Source organism: Tachyglossus aculeatus, chromosome 5, assembly GCF_015852505.1.
Source record: "Tachyglossus aculeatus isolate mTacAcu1 chromosome 5, mTacAcu1.pri, whole genome shotgun sequence".
Classification (NCBI taxonomy): domain Eukaryota; kingdom Metazoa; phylum Chordata; class Mammalia; order Monotremata; family Tachyglossidae; genus Tachyglossus; species Tachyglossus aculeatus.
The window spans coordinates 37,105,073-37,122,641 of NC_052070.1; the positions used below are offsets into that span (position 1 = coordinate 37,105,073).

The 17,569-nt window shown below is 45.0% G+C and overlaps 1 protein-coding gene across 6 annotated transcripts in view; it reads left to right on the plus strand.

The window, feature by feature from the left end:
- Window positions 1–17,569, plus strand: part of USP48 (ubiquitin specific peptidase 48) — a 107,029-nt gene that overhangs the window by 20,371 nt on the left and 69,089 nt on the right. For 3 of the 6 annotated variants that reach the window (XR_005451053.1, XM_038746147.1, XM_038746150.1), the window contains exons 4-10: window positions 15–142; window positions 4,867–4,991; window positions 5,957–6,065; window positions 7,642–7,775; window positions 8,080–8,162; window positions 11,653–11,832; window positions 15,105–15,233. Coding sequence is in view for 5 of the 6 variants with exons in the window: in XM_038746147.1 (XP_038602075.1) it covers window positions 15–142; window positions 4,867–4,991; window positions 5,957–6,065; window positions 7,642–7,775; window positions 8,080–8,162; window positions 11,653–11,832; window positions 15,105–15,233 (888 nt within the window). In the remaining variant the exon portion in view is untranslated. The remainder of the gene's footprint in view (window positions 1–14; window positions 143–4,866; window positions 4,992–5,956; window positions 6,066–7,641; window positions 7,776–8,079; window positions 8,163–11,652; window positions 11,833–15,104; window positions 15,234–17,569) is intronic. The other 3 variants (XM_038746148.1, XM_038746151.1, XM_038746149.1) reach the window with 2 other exon arrangements.

Consider the following 17,569-nt stretch of genomic DNA (forward strand, 5'->3'; position numbering starts at 1 on the left):
TTTATGTTCCACAGATTATGAGCCGCAGTCCATCTGTGAGCATCTCCAGTACTTATTTGCATTGTTGCAAAACAGTAACCGACGTTATATTGATCCATCAGGATTTGTTAAAGCTTTAGGCTTGGATACGGGACAGCAGCAGGTAATATATATTTATATATTTTTTTTTATGGAACTAGAGTTGGAACTAGATGCTCAAACACCTAGAGAGTTGTATTAGTCAATCATTTTTTGAGCATTTACTGCGTTCTGTGCTTGGGAGAGTACACCTTAACAGATTTGGTAGACAAAATATTCCTGCCCATGAGGAGCTTACAATCTAGAGGGGGAGACAGACGTCAATATAAATAAATTGTGGATATGTACACAAGTGCTGTGGGGCTGAGGGTAAGGTGAATAAAGTGTATAAATCCAAGTGCAGGGTGACACAATGGAAGAGGGAGTAGGGGAAATGAGGGCTTAGTTGGGGAAGGGCTCATGGAGACGTGATTTTATTAAGGATTTGGAGGTGGGGAAAGTAATTTTTCCGTTTGATATGACGAGGGAGGAAGCTCCAGGCCGCAGGCAGGACGTGGGCAAGGTTTTGAGGTGGACTAGATTGAGGTGAAGTGAGGAGATTGGCATTAGAGGAGTCAAGTGTGTAGGCTGGGTTGTAGCAGGAGAGCAGCGAGGTAATGTAGGAGGGGACAAGGTGATGGAGTGCTTTAAATAATAATAATAATAATGGCATTTATTAAGTGCTTACTATGTGCAAAGCACTGTTCTAAGCTGCTGGGGAGGTTGCAAAGTGATCAGGTTGTCCCACATGGGGCTCACAGTCTTTATCCCCATTTTAAAGATGAGGTAACTGAGGCACAGAGAAGTGAAGTGACTTGCCCAAAGTCACACAGCTGACAATTGGCAGAGCTGGGATTTGAACCCCTGACCTCTGCCTCCAAAGCCCGGGCTCTTTCCATTGAGCCACGCTGCTTCTCTAAAGCCGATGGTAAGGAGTTTCTCTTTGATGCAGAAGTGGATGGGTAACTATTGGAGGTTCTTGAGGAGGGGAGACATGGACTGAACATTTTTTTTATTATTTTAATTTATCTTGAAAAATGGTATGGGCAGCAGAATGAATATAGACTGGAGTGGGGAGATACAGGAGGCAGGGAGGTCAGTGAGGAGGCTGACGCAGTAATCAAGGTGGGATAGGTGGATCAGCATAGTAGCGGTGTGGGTGGAGAGAAAAGGGCATTATTTTAGCAGTGTTGTGGTGGTAGAAGTGACGAGATTTAGTGACAGGTTGAATAAGCTCGTGCTCGGGGAATATGTCCACCAGCTCTGTTGTATTGTACTCTCCCAAGCACTTAGTACAGTGGCTGGCACACAGTAAGCGCTCAATTAATAACACTGATTGAATGAGGAGCGATGAGTCGGACAGTGACAGTTATGGACTTGTGAGACAGGGAGAAGGGTGATGCCGTCTTCAGTGATTGAAAAGTCTCGGGGAGGACAGGGTTTGGGTGGGAAGGTGAGGAGTTTAGATTTGGACATGTTAAGTTTGAGGTGTCGATGGGATATCCAAGCAGAGATATCCTGAAGACAGGAGGAAGTACAAGACTACAGAGAAGGAGAGAGAGGGAGAGAGAGAGATCAGGTCTGGAGATGCAGATGCAGTTGTACTACAAAGTATTTGGCCAGTTTGTGTCATTCATTCATTTGTATTTATTGAGCACTTACTGTATGCAGAGCCCTGTACTAAGCGCTTGGGAAGGCCAAGTTGGCAACATATAGAGACGGTCCCTACCCAACAAAGGGCTCACAGTCTAGAAGGGGGAGACAGACAACAAAACAAAACATGTGGACAGGTGTCAAGTCATCAGAACAAAATATAATCGTACCCCACTTACAGAGACTTATTCTGAGAGGGAACATGTTTGAAGTGTTCACAAATCACAAAGGGCGTAGATTGGGGCAGTGTGGAAGTATCGTTCACTAGATCCCACAGCCTCTGAATCTTGAAGGTGGTAAATTAAAAACATAGAAAGCGCCTTTTTGTTCAGCGGGTAGAGCACAGGCCTGGAGATCAGAAGAACTTGGGTTTTCGTTCATTCAATCATATTTATTGAGCGCTTACTATGTTTTAATCCCAGATCTGCCACTTGTCTGCTGTATGACCTTGGGCAAGTTACTTCACTTCTCGGTGCCTCAGTTCCCTTATCTGACAAATAGGGGTTAAGACTGGGGTTTACAAGCACTTAGTACAGTGCTCAGCACACAGTAAGCGCTCAATAAATACGATTGAATGAATGAATGAATGACTGTGAGCCCCAGATGGAACAATCTGATTACCTTGTATCTACCCCAGTGCTTAGAACAGTGCTTGGCACATAGTAAGTGCTTAAAAAATACCATAATAATAATAAAATAATAATAATTTTTTATTTTGTGGTATTGTGTTAAGTGCTTAACAAATACCATAATAATAATTGCTATTATTATTTATTATTTTTTATGATGTTAAGCACTTTCTATGTGCCAAGCACTGTTGTAAGCACCGGGATAGATACAAGATAATCAGACTGTCCCACTTGGGGCACACAGTCTTAATCCCCATTTGCAGATGAGGTAACTGAGGCACAGAGAATTTAAGTGGCTTGCCCAAGGTCACACAGCAGACAAGCAGCTGAGCCAGGATTAGAACCCATGTCCTCTGACTCCCAAGCCCATGTTCTTTCCACTAACGCCGCTTCTCTGCAAAAATGGCATTTGTTAAGCATAGTAAGTGCTTAACAGATGTTATTATTATTAATGAGTGCATTACCACCTGACTTGGTCCATTTAGCATTTTGGCCAGCACACAACCAGAGGTCCATAATGCAATACCAACAGGACAGTTAGGGGCATAGAGGAAAATCGTAAAGAGATTAACCTAGCTCTGAATAGTAACAGTAATGATGGTGGTATTTGGTAAGTGCTTACTGCGTGCCAGTTGCTGGACTAAGCTCTGGGGTAGATATAGAATAATCAAGTTGGTCACAAACCCTAGCCCGCATGGAACTAACAGTCTTGAGTGGGAGAGAGAACAGGCATTGAGCCCCCATTTTCCAGATGAGGAAATGGAAATACCAAGAAGCCCAAGATCACACAACAGGCAAGCGGCAGAGTCGAGATTAGAACCCGGTCCTCCAGCTCCCAGGCCCGTGTGTGCTCTTTCCACTAGCCCATGCGGCTTCTCAACAACCGAGTGGCTATCGAGAAAGGAAACTATCACGTCAGCCTTCCAGGCACTTCTTTGCCACTGTCAGAATAATAATAATAATAATAATAATGGCATTTATTAAGTGCTTATTATGTGCAAAGCACTGTTCTAAGCGCTGGAGGGGATACAAGGTGATCAGGTTGCCCCATGTGGGGCTCACAGTCTTCATCCCCATTTTACAGATGAGGTAACTGAGGCACAGAGAAGTTAAGTGACTTGCCCAAAGTCACACAGCTGACAAGTGGTGGAGCCGGGTTTCGAACCCATGACCTCTGACTCCAAAGCCCGTGCTATTTCCACTGAGTCACGCTGCTTCTCCGAAGCTGCTTCTCAGAAAGCAAGGACTGGGCCGTAATTTCTCCATGCCTCAGTTACCTCATCGGTAAAATAGGGATTAAAAGTGTGAGCCCCATGTGGGACAACGTGATTACCCTGTATGTACCCCAGCGCTTAAAATAGTGCTTGGCACATAGTAAGCGCTTAACAAATACCATAATTATTATTATTGCTGTGCCTTCATAGTGGCATGTCTTATGGTCTTCTGCAGCGTGAGCCTCTAGACTAAATCCCTCTTGGGCGGTCAACATGCCTACCAACTCTGTTGTGCTGTACTCTCCCAAGTGCTTAGTGCGGTGCTCTACACACAATAAGTGTTCAATAAATGCCACTGAACGATTGTTGTCACAGTTTGGACTGTCTGTAATGAGTAGTCTGTAAAGTTCTCTCTCCCGCTCAGCCTGGAGGATACAGAGGAGATTTAGAGCTCATGTCTGTCAGGCCGGAGGAACCCAGAAAGAGCAGGTGGGCCTGAGTATGGCTAGGTCGGCTGGGTGACCGGAGAAAGCAGCTCCAGTTTCCGTCTGCAAGGAGTGGGAAGTGGACTGGGATTACGCAGCGAATGGCTGACACAGTACACATTGTAGGCAGGAGTCATTTGACTATATTCCGTTTTAACTCACCATCCCAGTAAGCCCATCAGCCGGTGGTATTTGAGGGCTTATTGTGTTCAGAGCACCCCACTAAGCGCTTGAGAGACTAATGCAGTGGACACAATCCTTGCCCACAAGGAGCTTAGAGTCTAGAGGAGGAGACGAGTATTCAAATAGATTAGGGATAGGGGAAAGGGCAAAGTTTAGGGATATGTATAGAAGTACAGTGGGGTTGAGGGTAAGGTGAATATTGAGTGCTTAGGGGTCGGGGTGAATATCAAGTGCTTAGGAGACTCATAAGTGAGGATGATTAGGGGGAAATGAGGGCTTAGTCAGGCAAGGCCCCTTGGAGAAGATGTAAATTGAGGAGGGCTTTGAAGGTGGGGAGAGTGATGGTCTTCCAGAGGGAGGATGAGGGCAAGGGGGCCCGTGATGAGATAGGCAAGATCGAGGTACAGTGAATAGGAGTGAAGTGTGCGGGCTGCGTTTCAGTAGGAAGTCAGCGAAGTGAGGTAGAAGGGGAAGAGCTGGTCGAGTGCCTCCAAGCCGGTGCCGAGGAGTTTCTGTTTAATGCAAATTTATTCAAAATGAGAGCTTCGGGATATTTGTCGTTGCAATTTTAATAGTTCACTCAGAGCCAAAATTTTTGGGGGGAGGGGGTCTCGCATTTCTCTAAGCAAACCTGTTTGTGTTTAGGATGCCCAAGAATTTTCCAAGCTCTTTATGTCCCTGTTGGAGGATACTCTGTCCAAACAAAAGAATCCAGATGTCCGGAACATAGTCCAGCAGCAGTTTTGTGGCGAGTATGCATATGTCACCGTGTAAGTGTTGGGTTTTGTGGGGTTTTAAAAATTCATTTGGCTTTGCATACGGACCGAGAATTTTCTCTGTCCTAAAGTCTTGCAGGCTCCTTTTGAGAAGGCTGTTGAGATGGAATAGAGGTGCTTGCCTTGATTGTATACCAACTCCACAGTTTTTCTTCATACTTTGCAGTAGCCAATCAATCAAAATTATATGAGTGGTTACTGTGCTCAGAACACTAGACTAGGCACTTGGGAGAGTACAGTGGAGTTACTAGAAATTATCCCTGCTCTTAAGGAGCGCCAAGTCTCACGGAGGAAAGAAACATTTTTATGAACCATGAAATAAGTTATTTAACTCTTCGATCAATCAGAGGAGTTTATTGAGCACTTACCCTGTGCACAGCACTGCACCGAGTGCTGGGGAGAGTACAGTACAACAGAATTGGTAGACAAGTTCCCTATCCCCCAGGAGCTTATAGTCTAGAGGGGGCAAGAGATATTAATATAAAAAGTTACAGAAATGTGCAAAGAGGCTGTGGGGCTGTGGGTGAGTTGACTGTCAGGTGCTCAAAGGGCAAAGAGGTAAGTGCGTAGGTGATGAAGAAAAAAGAGGAAGTGGGGAAAAGAAGAGTTAATCAGAGGAGGCGTCGTGGAGGAAACTGTTTCAGTGACTTTTCTCTCCCTGCTAGGACTCAAAGAGGGTACGATTTAGAAATTGCCACGCAGAACCTTTAAAAATAGTGCATTTGAAAACCCTTCTCGGGTTAATATGTGACTGTTAGAGAGGCTGGCAAAAACACTACAGAATGACCGAAGTTAGCTTGTGTGCCTTTCCTTCTCAGCTGACCCGTACACATGTATCTTTCCAGCTTGGGCTGTTCCTCCCTATCCTCAGTTTGGTACAAATGTAGCCATGATAGTTCGGGCACCTTGCTGTCTGATTTCAATTTGCTTTCTCTCTCTCTCTTTTTATTACTAAACAGCTGTAACCAGTGTGGGCGAGAGTCTAAACTTGTATCCAAATTCTACGAACTGGAGTTAAATATCCAAGGACACAAGCAGTTAACAGACTGCATCACTGAATTTCTTAAGGTATCGGGAGTCCCACAAGCCACTTAACATTTCTTGCCTGCTAACAGGCATAGTGCCTTTTTGAAAAGCGGGTTTAGTTAAGCTCCTGTTAACCCAGCCTCTCTGAAATAGGGCAGCTGACTCTATCTGCATTTTACAGGTAAGAAAATTCACACCCAGAAATGCCATATGAGTGCCCAGACTCAAACCTGACCTGCCAAAGGAGGGCTCAGTGCAGCGCACGGGTTTTTAGAAATCTTGCTTGTGCTGTTCATGTAATCCTGTAAATGGAAGACCTTGTTAATGGTTGCTGAGGTAAAATGACTCCCTCATCATTTTTATATGTACATCTCTAATCAGAACGACCTGCTTAAAACACGTCCTGAGGTGGCTACCCTTTCCACCCACCCCTGTGTAAGTGTATATCAAACCAGGCTAGGGAACGGTGCTTTACCAGTAGGTTTGCCCTGTTTTTGTTTTCTTGTTATTAAATTCAAGTGCTTGCTATGTGCCAGGCACTATTCTCAGTGCTGGGGTAGAAGCAAGTTAATCAACTTGGACACAGTCCATGGCCCACATGGGGCTAACAGTCTTAATCCCCATTTTCCAGATGAGAGAACTGAGGCAATGAGAAATGATTTGCCCAAGGTCTCACAGCAAAGTGGCAGAGCCAGAATTAGAACCCAGGCCTGTGCTTTAGCCACTAGGCCACAAATGTGACCGCCAGGCTCTACTTCCCCATTCACGCTAAGGCCGTCCCACATACACTGAAGGCTCGCCGAGAGAAGAGTTCTACCTGACGGTCCCTGTTCATGAGAACAGCGCTTCTGCTCAGAAGGAGCCCCTTGTCTCCTCAGAGCCGTGGGCCGAGGCTGATTGTCATCTCCCACCCCCCGAAGCTTTTTCAGTCACCCTGTTTTTGGTTGCCCATGTCAACTCACCATTCAGCAGCTGTTTGGAGGTGATAATCATTCATTCTTGTCACGTTCCACAACTTAACTACTCTCTCAGCATCCCTGGTCCCCCTGCTTCCCCCCGTCCACTCCCCACTTCAGCCTTTACTACACACTTCTGCTTATTGTGTGCAGAGCACTGTAGTAAGCGTCTGGGAGAGTGCAACAGAGTTGGTAGTCAAGTTCTCTGCCCACAACAAATGTACGGTCCTAGAGGGACAGTTGAATTGAGTCAGTTACTCGTGAAAGAAATGCTCCACTAACAGGAGACCATATTTTTGTACATGGCTTTAAAGCACTTTTGAAAATTGTACAGCACTTGTCACCTCTTTATTACTGCTCTGTCTATAAAGTTTTTAATTGCCTCTAGTTTCCCTAATGATATAACCATGACTTCGTAACACAGTTTTACATCTCCTTAATTTCCTACTCCTGCCCTCTGCTTATAAAGAGCTTTACAACTGTGCAGGGACATTTTTTTAAATCGTTCGTAGAAAGTCGTTGCATAGTAGCTTGGATGAAATCCATCATTCAAAATAAAATTCTGTTAAACACAGCCAAGACCTTTGCTTTCTTTGATTTAACTTTGAAATAGAAGCCAGTGACCCTGTTTTGTCCGTCTTGTGTTTTCATCTCCTGGTCAGGAAGAAAAATTAGAAGGAGACAATCGATATTTTTGTGAAAATTGCCAAAGCAAACAAAATGCAACAAGGAAGATTCGATTACTCAGCCTTCCTTGCACACTTAACTTGCAGCTAATGCGGTTTGTGTTTGATAGGTAAGTGAAAAATATTTTTAAATTGTTACAATGTGCAAAACTGTTCCCCGATGACATTTCAAATTAAATACCCTGAGGGGGGTGAGATGGGAGGAATGTAGTGAAGGCCAGTATTTAGATTCCTAATATTGTTCCCGAATATTCGTTATGATTAAGTGTGAAGCATAAAAGCTGTTGGGAATCTTAAGTTATCCCAGCGACTAAAACCGTGAATCTGAAAGTGTCAGATTTAGATTGACATGGCTGAGTATCCTGAATGTTTTCTTGATGTATATTGAAAATATATCCTTTTCTCCTTGGATAGACAAACTGGACATAAGAAAAAGCTAAATACTTACATTGGCTTCTCAGAACTGCTGGATATGGAGCCTTATATGGAACATAAAGGTAATCTTTACCCTCAAATGTATAGTAGTAATTAAGTTGGACAATAACCCAGGGCCTGTCTTTTGCTGATTCAGTCATATTTATTGAGCCCTTACTGTTTGCAGAGCACTGTACTAAGCGCTTGGGAGAATGCAATACAGTAATAATCAGTCACATTCCCTCCCCACAAAGGACTTACAGTCTAGGATGGGGGAGACAGACATCAATTCAAATAAATAAAATGACAGCTATGTACATAAGTGCTGTGGGGCTGGGAGAGGGGAAGCGCAAAGGGAGCAAGTCAGGGCGACCCCAGAAGGGAGTGGGAGATGAGGAAAAGTGGGGCTTAGTCTGGGAAGGCCTCTTGGAAGAGATGTGCTTTCAATAAGGTGTAGAAGGCGGGGAGAGAAATTATCTGTCAGTTTTGAGGAGGGAGGGCATTCCAGGCCAGAGGCAAGACTTGAGCCAGGAATTGGCAGCGAGACAGGCGAGATTGAGGAACTGTTGGTTATTTTTCATCACAACAATTTAGGTTTGGTTTTCCGTAGATTTGGTCATCAGAATTTAAGCCATTCAGTGTGCTGGCTGGAACTTGATGGGGTTAAAAGTTGAGTGGTTGAAAAGTTCCCTGGACTCCTGGCTAGGCTCTATCACCCAAGCGGTTATTGAAATGGTCTTTTGGATCTGTGTGCCCACACTCTATTTTCTCGTAATTCTGTTCCCTAATGTAGCTGTTATTTGGTCTTACCATTGGGTGGAGTTTCTTAAAGGAGAAGAATGTGTAATGGTCAAGCCTAGTACCCACTGGGGTGGATAGAAGTAGGGACATTAGCTGACAATGTATTAATTGTATTTATTGAGTGCTTACTGTGGGCAGAGCACAGTACTAAGTGCTTGGGAGAATACAATATAGCACAGTTGATAGACATGACAGAAGTAGCAGGTTGAAACCAAGTGCTCCACAGTGCTGATGGTAAGCTTGGAAAAGCTAGCCCAGCAGAAAAAGCAGTCGGTTCCTGTGGGGCCTAGAAAGTCAAAGACAGAAACTTCCATAATGGGATTCTAGAAAAAAATCATATTTATTGAGCATTTCCTGTGTGCAGAGCACTGTACTAAGTGCTGGGCAGAGTGTATTCTAAAAGAGGTGGTAGACAACATTCTCTGCCCACAAAGAGCTTGTGGTGTATTTAAGAAGACTCAAATTTGAAGCCCAAGAAAGAAAGAACATAGATTCTTAGATGAAAGGTCCCAGGTGAAAGAAGTTTGGGATGTTAGATCTTCCCGTGAAGATGCATACAAGGAGGACAGCAGGACAACCAAGCATCCTTTGTGACCACCACTGTCAGAGACCAAATACCGGGCTGACCAGCCCACGGGGCCAATTCCTAAAGGCTCTCCCTTACTCTCTTGCAGCCCCTGAATCCCTAGACCCGGGATAAGCCGCTCTCATTGAGTTGTTAAACCTTGCAGACGTGTCCAAGCCACTCACTTTTCCCTCCTAAAAATTTTCCTTGGGGAAAATGGAGCTCAAATGTTTTGGTCATCTGCAATATGAACCTGAGAAGATTCATTTTGGTGGGGCATCTAGTAGAAAACATTGTATAAAATTGTGTAGTGTGGCATCACAGTGTCACTAATCAAGAAAAATGGGGAACTAAAACTTCATGATTACTCAACAGAATTCAGAGCTGCAGCCAAGATCATGGCGTGGTGGATAGAGCACGGGTCTGGAGTCAGAAGGTCATGGGTTCTAATCCTGGCTCTGCCCCTTGTCTGTTGTACGGCCTTGGGCAAGTAACTTCACTTCTCTGCCTCAGAGATTGACCGAGCTCCTTGCGGGACAGGGACTGCCCAACGCAATTTGCTTGTATCCACCCCAGTGCTTAATACGGTGCCTGGCACACGTTAAGTGCGTAACAAGTACCACGGTTATTAATATTATTATTTGAAGAGTTAAATCATAGTGTAGGCATGCCCCTCAAAAGCACTGGCATTTGTATCTGTAGCGGGAGGGTTGTGTTGGAGTGGGGTGCATTTTCTCATAGACTTCCGTGCAGTTAGTGGGGTTCTTTTCCAGTACCTGCCTCGGTGGGCTAGCCAAACCCTACAGGCAAGTAAAAATGACTGCAGATCTCTCACCTCTCCCTCCCATTCTCATGCCCTTTCCGTGTCTCCCTTGTTCCAAGCGTCTCTCCCTGCCGCCCCTTCCTTCCATCCCCCTGTTTGCATCACAGGGATTTTGCCCTGGGAGCAGCTACTGCTACATTGCCCTTCCCTTTTTTTTCCTTTTCAATCACTAATTGATTTATTTTGTAATGTTATTTGTTAGGTGGTTGCAATGTGTCAGGTTCTGTCCTAACCGCTGGGATATATACAAGATAATCCAGTTGGACACATTCCCTGTTGCCCAGCCCTCGATAACAGGCGGGGACGTGAGAGGAGAGGGCAAGGTGACGGAGCTGTGGCCGACCTCCCCCTCGCCTCCCCCGCAGGACGGGCTGCTGCTTCCATCCTTCCCTGCATCTCCTCTCCCCTTTCCCTTAGACTGAGGCCTGAGTGTGGGGGTGGGAACGACGGTCAGGCTGGAGTGAGCCGTGTTCCCTGATGACATCACTAGGATTAGTTTAAGGAAAGAAGGAAAAAATGATGGGGCACGGAGGAGACAACGGAACGGGACCAGGACCGAAGGAACATGGAGGGAATCGGCCCGCCTGTAGTAATAATAACAATGGTATTCGTAAAGCACTTACTGGGTGTCAAAGCACTATTCTAAACACTGGGGTCGGTACTAGATCATCAGGTCCCACATGGGATTCACAGTCTCTGTAGGAGGGACAACTGATATTGAATCCCCATTTTGCGGATGAGGGAACTAAGCCACAAAGAAGTTGAAGCGTCTTGTCCAAGGGCACACAAAACTGACAAGTGGCGGTGCTAGGATTAGAAGCAGGGCATAACCCGGTTTAGAAGTAGTGTGGCCTAGTGGATAGAGCGTGAACCTGGGAGTCAGACGGGCATGGGTTCTAATCCCCGCTCCTCCAGTTGTCTGCTGTGTGGCCTTGTGCAAGTCACTTTGCTTCTCTGTGTCTGTTAGGTCGTCTGTAAAATGGGGATTGAGATGTGAACCCCTTGTGGGAAAGGGACTGTGTCTAACCTCATGAATTGTATTTTTCCCCAGGGCTTAGAACAGCGCTTGGTACATAGTAAGCACTTAAGAAAAACCGTAATTGTGATTCTTATTGGCACTCCCAGGTTGACCCCAGCTGCTTCAAACCGAACTGGGGTCTGAAGTGACCCCAGGAATAAGAATGGCTGTTCAGCACTTGCTGCCGGGCGGCTCAATCCGCCGGTCAGGCATTCGTCGTTATTTTCCCGGGGGCCGACCAAGGTGGATGGCTTCTAGGCGACGTTTCGGAGAAGTTGGCCAGCCCCCCGTCTTTCCGTAAAAATGAATCCAATTGGGTGGGTTGTGCTAATTAACTTGCCGCCCGTTGTTTGTGAAATGTTTTAGCAGGTGGCCACGTTTATGAACTCAGCGCGGTACTCATCCACCGAGGGGTAAGCGCGTACTCCGGCCACTACATCGCTCACGTGAAAGACCCCCAGACCGGCGAATGGTACAAGTTTAACGACGAAGACATAGAAAAGATGGAGGGGAAGAAATTGCAACTAGGGATTGAGGAAGATCTAGGTAAAACCTTTAAGTTGTGAGTGCCCTTTTTAAAATACACTTTCTTTTCCTCCCCACCAAAATGGTTCCTAGTCAATCAGAGCCGCTTTGTAAAACACTCCGGGCAACTAGATGGTTACATCTCTTGAGCAGCGTGGCTCAGTGGAAAGAGCACGGGCTTTAGAGTCAGAGGTCATGGGTTGAGATCCCAGCACCGCCAGTTGTCAGCTGTGTGACTTTGGGCAAGTCACTTAACTTCTCTGTGCCTCAGTTACCTCATCTGTAAAATGGGGATTAGGACTGTGAGCCCCCCCGTGGGACAACCTGATCACCTTGTAACCTCCCCATTACTTAGAACAGTGCTTTGAACATAGTAAGCGCTTAATAAATGCCATCATTATTAATTCCCACAACTGTGGTTTTGTCACTAGCTGATGCTGTCTTTGAAGCATCTTCAACTTCTGACCAGAAGCAGATTGCTTTCTGTAGTGGAGTCTTCTGTTGGTTTAAATCAGTCAATCAGTAGTATTTAAGTGCTTGCTGTGTGCAGAGCATTGTACTAAGCATATAAACTGAACAGGCAGGATCCGTATGATGGTTTAGAGAGGAGTCACAGCCAGAATTGACTTAAGTGCTTAGTACCTTACTCTGCACACAGTAAGTGCTCAATAAAAGACCATTGATTGCTTTCCTGTTGTCAGACTTAGGTGAACAAGTGGCTTTTCATATTAATCAGTTCTAATTCTAACAGTTAGCCACTGTTCTGAGCACTTTGGAGTGTATAGAAAATTAGCTGGTAGACATTTTCCCTGCCTGCAAAGAGCTTATGGTCTAGAGGGGGCAATTGACCCCCAGCAATTTACCAAGCAATTTAATTTGTGGTTATTACCACAAATTTTATGGGCAATAAAGACTTGGTTCTTTGGGACTCAAAGTTGGGGGAGGGTTCCAAATAAGAATTGTGTCTTCGGGCATTCGTAAAATATCATAGCTTCTAAGCTTTTCATTCATTCATTCATTCAATTGTATTTATTGAACGCTTACTGTGTGCAGAGCACTGTACTAAGCACTTGGGAAGTACAAGTCGAGACGGTTCCTAACCAACAACGGACTCACAGTCTAGAAGGGAGAGACAGACAACAAAACATGTAGACAGGTGTCAAAATCGTCAGAACAAATAGAATTAAAGCCATATGCACATCATTAACAAAATAAATAGAATAGTAAATATGTACAAGTAAAATAGAGTAATAAATTTGTACAAATATATACAAGTGCTGTGGGGAGGGGAAGGAGGTAGGGCGCGGGGGATGGGGAGGAGGAGAGGAAAAAGGGCTCAATCTGGGAAAGCCTCCTGGAGGAGGTGAGCTCTCAGTAGGGCTTTGAAGGGAGGAAGAGAGCTAGCTTGGCGGATATGCGGAGGGAGGGCATTTCAGGCCAGGGGGAGGATGTGGGCCGGGGGTCGACGGCGGGACTGGCGAGAACGAGGTAGAGTGAGGAGGTTAGTGGCAGAGGAGTAGAGGGTGCAGGCTGGGCTGGAGAAGGAGAGAAGGGAGGTGAGGTAGAAGGGGTCGAGGTGAGGTAGAAGGGGTCGAGGTGATGGACAACCTTGAGGCCGAGAGTGAGGAGTTTTTGCCTGATTTGTAGGTTGACAGGCAGCCACTGGAGATTTTTGAGGAGGGGAGTAACATGCCCAGAGCGTTTTTGCACAAAGATAATCCAGGCAGCAGTTGGAAGTATAGACTGAAGTGGGGAGAGACAGGAGGATGGGAGATCAGAGAGGAGGCTGATGCAGTAGTCCAGTTGGACTACTTTAAACTACTTTCCTTAACTTCTTTCGTGTCATTGTCCAAATTAAGATCGTAGGATTGGAAAATATGTCAAGTTCATTCGACCCAGGCAGAACTCCACCTCAGTCATTCCAGAAAGGGAGATTTCAGAAAACCAAGCCCAGTTGTCCAAAAAAGGATTTCCCGGCGCCAACCCAAATCACTCGTCCTGTGGCTTAAACCCAGTGGAGATAGAAAGTTATAAAGTGTTTGCCTAGCATTCTCTATGGGATGCTTTTTTTAAATTTTCTTGTTAGAACTCATATCTTCACCTGTAAATGGCTGTCGCTATGAACTCAGTATCACCTTTCTCCGTGCTGCTGATTTGGCTAGCCAAAATTTTGTTTTTATCGTACTAAGCTCTTACTGTGTGCCAGGCATTGTACTAAGCGCTGGGGTTAGATACAGGATCATCAGGTTGAACACAGTCCCTGTTTCACATAGGGCTCACTGTCTTAATCCCCATTTTACAGATGAAGGAACCGAGGCACAGAGAAGTAAGTGACGCGCTCACAGCGGACAAGGGGCAGAGCTGGGATTAGAACCCATGTCCTTCTGACTTGCAGACCTGTGCTGTATCGACTAGGCTACTCTGCCTTCTTCTGCCAGCCTGGACTCTGCTAGATACTGGCTGACGGCAAAGGAAGGGCAATTTTTGTTGACAGGCTACTTCAAGTGTACATATCCTTTGAAATGTTGAAGGGTCTTCGTATCCTCGCTGCTCAGCAGGAAAAAGCTTTTCTGGTTCCTGATAAGCCTTTTTCACATCAGGTATCCGTTGCCACCAGCAATCATTGGGTCCCTAGAAATCACCAGGATCCTCTCTGCATCAGTCATAAATAACATTTCTTCTTTAAACTGTCCTCTTAAATAATAATAATGGCATTTATTGAGCACTTACTATGTGTAAATCACCGTTCTAAGCGCTGGGTAGGTTACAGGGTGATCAGGTTGTCCCACGTGGGACTCACAGTCTTAATCCCCATTTTAAAGATGAGGGAATTGAGGCCCAGGGAAGTTAAGTGACTTGCCCAAAGTCACACAGCTGACAATTGGCGGAGCCGGAATTCGAACCCATGACCCCTGACTCCAAAGCCTGTGCTCTTTCCACTGAGCCACACTGCTTCTCTGTATTAGCCTTTAGATTTAGTTGTCTTCAGTGGTCTGTACCATTTGCTGCACTGATTCCGACCGATTCTTTGGAGTCCCACGAAGAAGCAGCTACTCATTTCAAAAGTTTTCATATGTATTTATTAAAAAAAAAGTGGTTGTAGGTTTGCAAATAAACATCATCGGGGAAATGTAGGAAATCTGCATGTTTAGGATTGTGTGGACTAGGTGTTTTATGAGGGAGTTTGTGTGGATTAAGAAATATTTAAGATTGTAGTCCCAATGAAAAAATCACAAGCAGACATTCCACCGTAACTCTTTTTTTAATTTATTTAATTTTTTTGGCTACATCAGCAGAGCCTTCTAAATCACAGACTCGTAAACCGAAATGTGGGAAAGGAACTCACTGCTCACGAAATGCGTACATGTTGGTGTACAGACTACAGACCCAGGAAAAGCCCAGTGTGGCAGTTCAAGTACCAGGTAAGCAAAACTAGTGAAATTGCCATCATGGAGGGAAGAGTTAAAAATGTTCCCTCCAAGGACTTTAGAAAAAGGTGGATGGAAACTAGGTGCTTGCTCGCTTGTGACCTGGAGTAGGCTTTTGGGGAAGAGATACTTTGGAAAGCTTAGGGGAACCAGCCAACCTTAATTCACAGCAAGTTCTGTGAGGCAATAGAATTCTGGCCCCATTCCACGGGACCATCTGGACCTCATCTGACCAAGTTGCTTTAAAAACTAGGCTACGATTCATGGGGTGTTCCATTTTTAAAAACGGAAAAATCCTCCGTGACGAAGATCGTGTTTATAACCTTTGGAAATTTAGTGAGGGATCCAAAACCTTTAGAGCAGAGCTATCAATCAATAGTATTTCTTGTGTTTCTCTTCATACTAGTATTTAATGGGAGAATTTTAGGAGGACTTTATCATCAATCGTATTTATTGAGCGCTTACTGTGTGCAGAGCACTGTACTAAGCGCTTAGGAAGTACAAGTTGGCAACATATAGAGACAGTCCCTACCCAATAGTGGGCTCACAGTCTAAAAGGGGGAGACAGAACAAAACCAAACATACTAACAAAATAAAATAAATAGAATAAATAAATAGAATAGATATGTACAAGTAAAATAAGTAAATAAATAAATAAATAGAGTTTATTTATCAGTTTATTTAGTTATCAAATATAAGTACATCTCTCCAGAATGTTCAAGAAGCCCTGACACCTAACAGCATATATGTTCATGTGCAGTATGCATGTGACAATAGGAAATGCTCATATGCTCATGAAAGGAAGGCTGAATGGTTAAGTTTACTGAAAGTCTTCAAAAAGGATAGTTTTCTAATTTGGTAATTAGACTGACCACATTTATGAAGGTTAATGTTTGCTCTGCCCCACCCTCCATCATCAGCATCAGTGGTATTTATTAAGCACTTATTCTCTGCAGGGCACTGTACTAAGTGTTTGAGAGAGTACAACATAACAGAATTGGTAGACAAGTTCCCTGCCCATAATGAGCTTATAGTCTAGAGGACGACACTAGAAGGAAAAGGGGGAAATGTTTGTCAGAGCTAATTTTATCTCTGCCTCACTTCAGCTGAGGGCATTGTGGATGGTGTGGGGAAAACTCATTTCACCATGGTCATGAGTTTAAGATTGTTCTGTGGAAAAAAATGTCATGAGTTTAAACAAAGTAAAAGCAGAAGGGAAATAGGTAGGATGGAAGATGGGTTTTTTTTAATTCATAATATTTAAGTGCTTGCTATGTGTCAGGCACTTTTATAAGCTCTGGGGTAGATACAAGCTACTCAGGTTGGACACAGTCCCTGTCCCACGTGGGGCTCACAGTCTTACTCAGGAGTTTCTGTGAGTTATTTATTCTCCTCTTCTTAGTTCTTCGTTTCTTTTTGGGGAACCTTCCTAAGAAGGGGAGGTAGGGAAAGAGAGGGGTTGACCTGTCCAAGGAAGTGGGCAGCAGCTGCTGTAGGCGAGGCAGGGAGGGAAATTTTAAGGAGGTAAGGAGCGACATGCCCAGTGAGGACGTTGGCACTTAAAGCGGGGCAGTGATGCCCTTGATAATAATGATGGTGTTTGTTAAGCACTTACTATGTGCAAAGCAGTGTTCTAAGCCCTTGTGCACATAAGTGTTCCCCTCCAGTTCCAAGGTGACGCTGCTGTTGGGCAGATTATATCCGTGGGGGTCATTGTCACCCTGGGAATGAGATTTTCTTTCACTGTGTCTGTGGGAGTGCCTTCGGGCCCCTGTGCCATTTGGGGTGATCTTGGCTCAGACACCAGTAAAGTGGGGAGAGGCATGTTTTGCCGCCAGCGGGCCACACACAGAAGTTGTTTCTCTGCGTAAGTGGCGATGGTTTGAAATCAATCAACTCACCATCTCGCCTTACCCCCTTATGCCCAGTGGCACGCTCTGCGAGATGGTTGGTGGGGAGAGCTGGGACCCGCCAGGGTCACAGAACCGAGTCTTTCTGAGGCCTCTTTGAGTGTGACGCTCAGGGTGGCTTAGTAAGACAGGGACTCGACTTCCTTGCAAAAAACGAGAAAAGTGCAGCTGCAGCAAAAAAAATTGTGCCGTTGCCACCTGCTAAATTAGACAAACTAGAACAGGAAAGTGGCAGAGCAAATACAGGCAAATCAGTTAATTATCAGTATTCCCTCTCCGTACTGTAAGCTCATTGTGGGCAGGGAATGTGTCTACCAACTCAGTTATTTTGCACTCTCGCAGGTGCTTAGTAAGGTGCTCTGAACATAGTAAGCGCTCAATAAATACCAGTGATTATTTATTGAGGGCTTACTGTGTGCA